Source organism: Peromyscus maniculatus, chromosome 14 (genome assembly GCF_049852395.1).
Source record: "Peromyscus maniculatus bairdii isolate BWxNUB_F1_BW_parent chromosome 14, HU_Pman_BW_mat_3.1, whole genome shotgun sequence".
NCBI classification, from domain to species: Eukaryota; Metazoa; Chordata; class Mammalia; order Rodentia; family Cricetidae; genus Peromyscus; species Peromyscus maniculatus.
This window is the reverse complement of record NC_134865.1, coordinates 6,079,401-6,087,500: the sequence shown is the minus strand read 5'-3', so window position 1 is coordinate 6,087,500 and position 8,100 is coordinate 6,079,401. Positions and strand designations below refer to the sequence as shown.

The 8,100-nt window shown below is 39.8% G+C and overlaps 1 protein-coding gene across 3 annotated transcripts in view; it reads left to right on the top strand.

Annotated features, from left to right (window-relative positions):
* Togaram1 (TOG array regulator of axonemal microtubules 1) overlaps positions 1–8,100 on the top strand; it is a 66,982-nt gene that overhangs the window by 42,791 nt on the left and 16,091 nt on the right. For 2 of the 3 annotated variants that reach the window (XM_006986936.4, XM_006986935.4), the window contains 4 exons: positions 261–414; positions 2,974–3,079; positions 3,382–3,617; positions 6,055–6,213. In XM_006986936.4, coding sequence (XP_006986998.1) covers positions 261–414; positions 2,974–3,079; positions 3,382–3,617; positions 6,055–6,213 — 655 coding nt within the window. Of the gene's footprint in view, positions 1–260; positions 415–2,973; positions 3,080–3,381; positions 3,618–6,054; positions 6,225–8,100 lie in introns of all 3 variants that reach the window. The other variant, XR_013044253.1, reaches the window with a different exon arrangement.

The following is an 8,100-nucleotide window of genomic DNA, read 5'->3' as shown; positions in this document are numbered from 1 at the left end:
ACCAGGCTGGCCTCAGACTCACAGAGATCTGCCTGCCACTGCCTCCTGAGTGCTGAGATTAAAAGCATAAGCCACCACTGCCCGGCAAAAGAAACAGTTTTAAATAAATGTAATTTGGAATTATTGCAAAGTTTTTGTTTATTTGCTTTAACAATAAACTAATGTTATATGAGGAAATATTCATATAACACCTATAGTTGGATGTGTTTATATCCTTTATGTAAAGGTTCTTTCTTGACTTATTTAATGTTTTGTTTCAGGTGAAGCATCTCCTGGAGTCATTCCACAATATAAAGAAAGAATATCTTCTGTCACTCATAGTCCAGAGATAATGGATTCATTGGAATTACGACCGTTTTCCAAACCAGAAATAGCCCTAACAGAAGCCTTACGGCTTTTAGCTGATGAGGACTGGTAGGTTAACACCCTTCTTAATACTATGCATAGTTGTCTGAGCCCACAGATGTTTCCTAGTGAGATCTGAGCTTGCTTTACCCAGCAGTGCTGCATAAGGGAATGGATTTACCGTGTGTGTGGTTATAAAGTGTTTGGAAGGTCTGCACTTGGCTGTGCTGGGGGAGGTCTTTTGCTCCACCCCTTGGCATTCCTATGAAAAGCCTTTTAGAAGAGACAGAAGGGGCTGATGGATAAGGATTCAGGCCCTCCCGAGGCTATCCTGTGTTTCCATCTGTCTCTCTCCCCTCTGTCCTTCTATCTAAATCTCTTATCCCTCACTCCTCAAGAGTACCCTGGGGGAAAAGGTAGGGGCTGATCCCCCACACATAGTATCATTGAAGATTATTTAGTTCTTAGGCATCTGAGTCTTTTGAACTTATTAATGTAGCTATTTCTGCCCCAGATGTATTAACAGTTATGTTTTAATTTATATAACATAAGGTCATAGTTTAGCTTCATTTTGACTTATGCAAAACCTTTGGCATTAGACTATATATGTCATAATTCACTTGAACTCTAATGAGTTTTTACCTCTGCTAGACTATGCTCATAAACATCAAACTGTGTCATTGATCTTGGGGTGTTGCTCAGTGGTAACACACATGCTTGACATGTGCCAGGTTGGATTGATCCCCACCCCAAGTATTCTATAACATATATCTCTAATTTAAAAAATCTCCATAAGCTTATGCTTTCCCCATTTCTATCTACCTCTCCCCCAAAACCGAACAGTCTCATAAATTTCATTGATTTTACAGTTTCTCATGTTCCCTTCTTAACCTTCTTTAATTGGCTTTCAGTTAGGAATCACTTCACTAAAACTACACAGTCACTATTTTGCTAAACCTACCCTGTTCATTTCCTGGTCTTTCGTTTTGGTAAATTTTTTTCACTTGGCCTTAAAAACTCAGTCCTTTGGTTCTTTTCCTGCTGTAATACCTTCTGATTCTTTTATTCTGTTTTCCTTTAGGAGTACTGTGGAATTCAGTCCTCTGATGTTCTCTAAGCTATCTTTATTCTGTACATCAGGGACAGTCTTTCCTTAGCTGTCATTTCTTGTACAGAGCCAGAGAGCATATATTTTAGATGACAGATGTCTCTATAGTGAGTGCTCACCTCTGCTGTTGTATGTTAGAGAGCTGGAGGTGGTGCATGCCTGTAATCAGATCGCCTGGGAGGTGGGAACAGGAAGGTCGGGGGTAAAGCCAGGCCCGGCTACATAGTAAGTTTGAGGTTCCTGGGCTGTATATTTCCTTGTCCCTAAAAAACACAAGCAAAAAGACAAAAGAATATATGAATTTAAAATACCTAGGGCTGGAGAGAGGCTTAGTGGTTTAGAACACTTGTTGCTATTGTAGAGACTTGGTTGTGTTTCCCAGCATCCATATGATAGGTTATAGTTAACTGTAATTATAGCTCCAAGGGATCTAACACTCTTCTGGACTCCATGGGCACCTGCACTCACGTGTTCATACATACACATATACCCATAATTCAAAGTAAAATACATCTGGACTGGAGAGATGGCTCAGAGGTTGAGCACTAGCAGCTCTTTCGGAAAACCCTTTGGCTTCCACATACACACTGTGGTGTATACTCATACTCACAGATAGTACACACACAGTGAACATGAGCAGTATTGCCATACTTCACGTTCTTTATACCAAGATGAAAACCATCAAATCTGATATTACGCCTAAATGCCAGCTGAGTCCCAACCTCTTTGGTTAGTATCCACTCACTTCCTCTGACCCTTTCAGTCCGATAATGAAAGATAAATTCAAGCCATAGAAATAACTGGTAGTTTTCACTGCTTTTGAGTTCTTTCCTTACTAATGAACTAACAAGTAGTTGTTTTCTTCCTCCTTCCCCCCCTAACTGCTTTTCTTAACTTTTGTCTGTTGTCTCCTACTTTGCAGAAAGAAGATGGTACTTTTACTGAAATAATAACTTGGCATGACATTTGCATGCGTGTGTGTGTGTGTGTGTGTGTGTGTGTGTGTGTGTGTGTGTGTGTGTTTTGTTTGTCTGTTTTTTTGTTTCTTTGTGTAACATTCCTGGCTGTCCTAGAATTTACTTTGTAGACCAGGCTGGCCTTGAACTCACGGAGATCCATCCACCTGCCTCTGCCTCCCAAGTGATGTGATTAAAGGCATGCACCAACACTGTTGGGCTGGCATGACTCTTAGGGTGGTTTTTGCTATTAACAGTTCTTTATGGTGGCACTGTGGTGGCACACGCCTTTAATCCCAGCACTCAGGAGGGAGGAACAGGAGGATCTCTATGAGGCCAACCTGGGCTACAGGGCAAGTTCCAGGACAGCCAGGGCTACACAGGGAAACTCTGTCTTGAAAAACCAAAAAAAAAAAAAAAAGTTCTTTACATGGATTTTTGAGATTACTAACTATTAAGGAAAAAAATAGTTTCCTCATTGCCAAAAAAAAAAAAAAGACATTTGAGATTCTGTTCTAGTTAAATCCCATTTCAAAGATGGTTTTGTCATTTGTCTGTCCATAGGGAGAAGAAGATGGAGGGACTGAACTTTATCCGATGCTTGGCTGCTTTTCACTCTGACTTGTTGAACACAAAGCTGCATGAAACAAACTTTGCAGTAGTTCAAGAGGTAATGTTTTTAGATAGGTTGGGGTTATTTAATTAGGAATTATCCTACATACTTACTTGATTTTCAAACTGTTTAGACAACTCTGTATTACATGATTTGAGTGTACTTGTATATAAAGTAGAACATTCTTAAGTTGTCATATTTGAATGGCTGATCTCTGTGACTTTAAGGCCAGCCTGGTCTGCATATCGAGCTCATATAATCAGATATGTTATTTTAATGTTAAAACCCATTCCAGAGTGATGTTGCTGTGTTTCTAACAGCATGTTGGGGGAAAGTTCATGTTTCAAAACTGTTTTTAGGTGAAAAATTTACGGTCTGGAGTGTCCCGTGCTGCTGTGGTGTGTTTAAGTGACCTTTTCACTTACCTGAAAAAGAGCATGGATCAAGAACTAGACACTGCCGTAAGAGCGTTGCTGCACAAGGCTGGAGAATCGAATACATTCATAAGGGAAGATGTTGACAAGGCATTGAGAGCTATGGTTAATAATGTAACTCCTGCACGTGCAGTCATCTCTCTTCTCAATGGAGGACAAAGGTAGTGTTCAAAGTAACTTTGAAATACCCTTCAACTAAAACGTAAATTGTGCTTCTGTGCATAGGAAGGATAAAAGCAAATTTTGCAAATATAATTTCTCTATGATAAAAATTATATGTTAAGCATGAAAAGAACCATAATATTGTTTTTCTAATAATATCACATATGTTAAACTATTGTCAGTCATGTTTTTCACTTCTGGGTACATCGGGACTTTAAGATAAGATGGTAGGCTAGAAGCTGCCTGTGATTCTGGTATGGGAAATGGAACTCTAAACACAAAGGCATTTACAACTTCAAATAGACATGACCAAGAAAAACTTCTCCCTGATGGATCATAATGAAAAATTTAAAAGTTGTAATGAACCCCATTATGTATAATTAATAAATGCTAATAAAAGCATTGTCCAAAGTGCAAAGCAGAGGAATAATATTAAAAGCTATGAGGAGGGGGCTGGCAAGAGGGCTCAGCTGGCAGAGTCTCCGGCCACCGTGCCTGATGACCTTTGTTTGATCCTCAGGACCTGCATGGTGCAAGATTCAAACTATTCCCACAGTTGTCCTCTGACCCCCACACTGCACACAGCATATATAGCCACATACATGCTCAGATACACATACTCACCTAAATCAATGATTTAAAAAACAAAAATAAGCCACCTGTAAGGGGAAAACACCAGCTTACCTACAAAGACAGGCATGTCAGAATAACATCAAATCTCTTATCAGCAATAATCAAAGTCCAGAAAGCATGGAATGATATTTTAAGCCATAGAAGTAACTGCCAACCACAATTGTTATATACAGCAAAGCTGTCTTTAAAATCTGGTGGACAAATGAAGACATTTCAACAAATTGCACAAACTATGGCAATTCATGGTAACCAAACTAGCACTGATGGAAATACTTCAAGGAATACTGTTCACTAAAGAGGAAGAAGGTCAGGTGGATCTCTGTGAGTTCGAGGCCAGCCTGGTCTACAAAGAGAATTCCAAGACAGGCTCCAGAGCTACACAGAGAAACTCTGTCTCAAAAAAAAAAAAGGAAGAAAGTAACCCAGGTGGTGGTGGTGCACACCTTTAATCCCAGCACTTGGGAGGAAGAGACAGATGGGTCTGTGTGAGTTTGAGGCCAGCCTGGTCTACAGAGCAAGTTCCAGGATAGGCTCCAAAACCACACAGAGAAACCCTGTCCTGAAAAAACAAAAGAAAAAAGGGTTGGCGGGACACCTTTAATCCCAGCACTTGGCAGAAGCAGGCAGATGTCTGAGTTAGAAATCAACCTGGGCTCCCTAGCAAGGTCCTGGCTAATTAGAGCTATATAGTGAAAACCTGCCGCAAAGTAAATAAATAGAAATAAAAGATGCAGACCAGCTGACTAAATTAAAAATCAAATCCATCTGTTTATAGGAAACACACCCCACTAGGAAAGGCACTGAGAGGCAAAACGTGGATGTCAACATTTTAAGCATATGGGAGCCAGAATCAAGCTAGTGTAGCTGTTTTGATACCTGATAGAGTTCAAATCAAAACTAATCACAAGAGATAATTAATACATATTAATAAAGGGAACAATTTATCAAGAAGTTATAATAGCAAATGCACTTAACGTTGAGACTCCTAACTTTAGAAAAGAAACACTAAAAGGAAATGAAAGGCCAGAAAGGTCTAGATTCAGTATAGTGTGTGACTTCATTGTCCTACAAAAGTCTTTCGATAGATCAGCCAAACTTAAAATATCAACAAATAAACTTCAGCATAGGATGAGATAGCTCATCAGGTAAAGGTGCCTGCTGCCGAGCCGGGCTACTTGAATTCTATAGCTGGATCCTATGGTGGAAGAAAAGAACCGACCCCTGAGGTTGTCTCCTGACCTCCGCATAAGCACTTTGACATGTGTGCTGCCACACTCACATGCATGTCTATGTCTCTCTCTTTCATACACACACACACACACACTAAACATAATAATAGCAAACAGACCAATTGGATTTAATAGCTATGTACAGACTATTCCATCTCACAGGTATGGAATACATATTCTTTACAGAAGCCCATAGAACCTTCTCTAAAATTGATCACAATATAGGCTGTAAAGCAAATCTTATTAAATGAAAAAGAATTGACATATTTATGTATCTTCTTGGGGAGAGGGAACTCACATGAATCATTTGTCATATCAGCCTCCCAGGGTGATTGATGAGAAGTTGTTAATTTTTTCCTTCTTTTAATTTATTCTTTTTATTATTCTTTGTGTCTTTCACATCATGCATCTCTATCCATTCATTTCCCCGTCCCTTCGTACCCACCATCTGCCCTTGGAACCTCCCCCTCAAAATGAGAAGTTGTTCAATTTTTGAGGAGTTTGTTAAACTTTACAACTGTTGGGAATAGGTGACGCCTCAGCTTCCATTTATCTGGTCATGTTTTCTTGGCAGCCATTTGCACATTGCAGTAAGAAGGTGTACAGCCCAGCACTTAGCAGATGTAGTAGAATTCATGGAGCCAGAGCGTATTTTATCTGGAACAAAGGATATGGCTGAACGCTTATTGCCTGCTGCCGCTAAGTTCGCTCAAGATAGCTCACAAGAAACCAGGTGAATAATTGGTAATGTTTCTAAGTCTTTTTTTGTTTTAATTACAAATTTGCGTTTATTTATTTTTTGTGTGTGGCCCATGAGTGTGCCATGGCATACACATGCCATGGTGTGCACCTGCCTTTACCCACTGAGTCATCTTGCTGGCCCCCGAGTTTTAGAAATAAGGCCTTACAAGGAGAAAACAAGATTTTTTTAAAGATGAGCATTTTCCCAAAAGAGAAATATGAAGCCTCACATTGATACTGAGGATAGTCTTGTTTGCCAGTTTGTAAATGATGCTGAGCAAGCACATGGGGAATTCTCCAACTGTGCAGATGCACTTCATAATCCTTAGTAGTAAGCTGCCAAGTGACACAGACTGTAATGGGCAGAAAAGTGGCAGCTTCATTGTGGGCAAAAGTCAGGTCATATATTTAGGGGAAAATTACATTTTTAAAGCAATTAGATAATAATCTAGGAAAGAGGTACACAGGTAAAATACAAGAATATGCTTTACAACATATCAACAGAAAATAATGTATTTATACTCAGAGTATTTCATGAATTTCTGGTACTGTTACTTGAACCAGTTTAGGAAGGTTACTAACATTCAACAAAAGAAGACAAGATAATATTTATAGTATGATACCTATGATGGTGGCAGAAAATTTTTATTTAGTCAGAAGCCTAGATTAAGTTTCTCGTCTCCGTCACTGTTGGCCTTCAGTAAGTTATTTAGTCTTTGTTGGTCAGTCTTTGTAAATTTAGGAAGATTGGACATGGTAACCAGTAGTGTCTTGAAAAAAAACCTAAAATTTTCTGTGAGAAATATATAATTTCTGGGAGTGATGGCACACACCTTTAATCCGAGCACTCAGGAGGCAGAGGCAGGTGGATCTCTGAATGGAGAGCAGCCTGGTCTACAGAGTGAGTTTCAGGACATCTGGGGCTACAGAGAGAAACCCTATCTTGAAACAATAAAACAAACAAATAAAATCATTTAGAAACATTGAGGGGAGTCAGGCATAGTAGTACATACCTGTAATCCTAAAACTCAGGAAGCTACAGTAGGCTGGATGATCTCAAGCTTGAGTTATCCTGGACTGTTCAGTAAGTCCCTGCCTCACATAAACCAAACCAAACAAGAATTGAAGAGGATCAAGCTAAACAGCTGTCTCTCCTGTCCAGAGGGCCTAGCTGAGTAGTTGTACTTACCTGAGTAGTTGTAGATCTGATTCTGTTTGTGGGGAAGTTCCTGCTGGTTCTCTGCTGTCACATCCTTTCCTGCAGTTTCATTACATCTGAAGAGATCTGCTTGACAGACTGTCCTGAGATCATTCTGCATCCTGTTTTCACAAACCTTGTCTGTTGAGTCTTCTAGCCTCCTGTAATGAAACTTGTCAGCACAAGTGTGACTGTAACTTATTGCAGGCTGATCCTCCCTTAAGAGTTCTACTGTGCTGCTAAGATCTCTGTCCCAAGGTCTCTCCAGTGTGCACTTCTGTGGTGCCTGCCATTCCTCTACTAGATTGACATTTGGCTCCTTTACCCTAAAAGGATTATGTTTAGTTTTCTGTAACATAATTCTAGCTTGAAGACTACCCCACCATTTCAGTAGCATATCAACCTTAATTGTGTTATCTGACATTGGGTTCATTTTTAAAATTCATTCTGTAAAGGACAGAATAAAATTTTGAAGAGTGGCATCCAGGTAAGTTTGGGCTGGAAAAGGAGAGGGAGAGTCAGAAAGACAGATGTAGAGAAGGTTAACCAAGGTCAGACGTTGGCTGGTGGGGAGCAGCAAGGTCAGTGTTTGAGGAGCCCAAGACAGAGATGATGCACTTCCCTTAGCTCTTGATTCTGCAGAATGCAAGCTTGAATATGAACCGTAGTGCGTTTAAACAA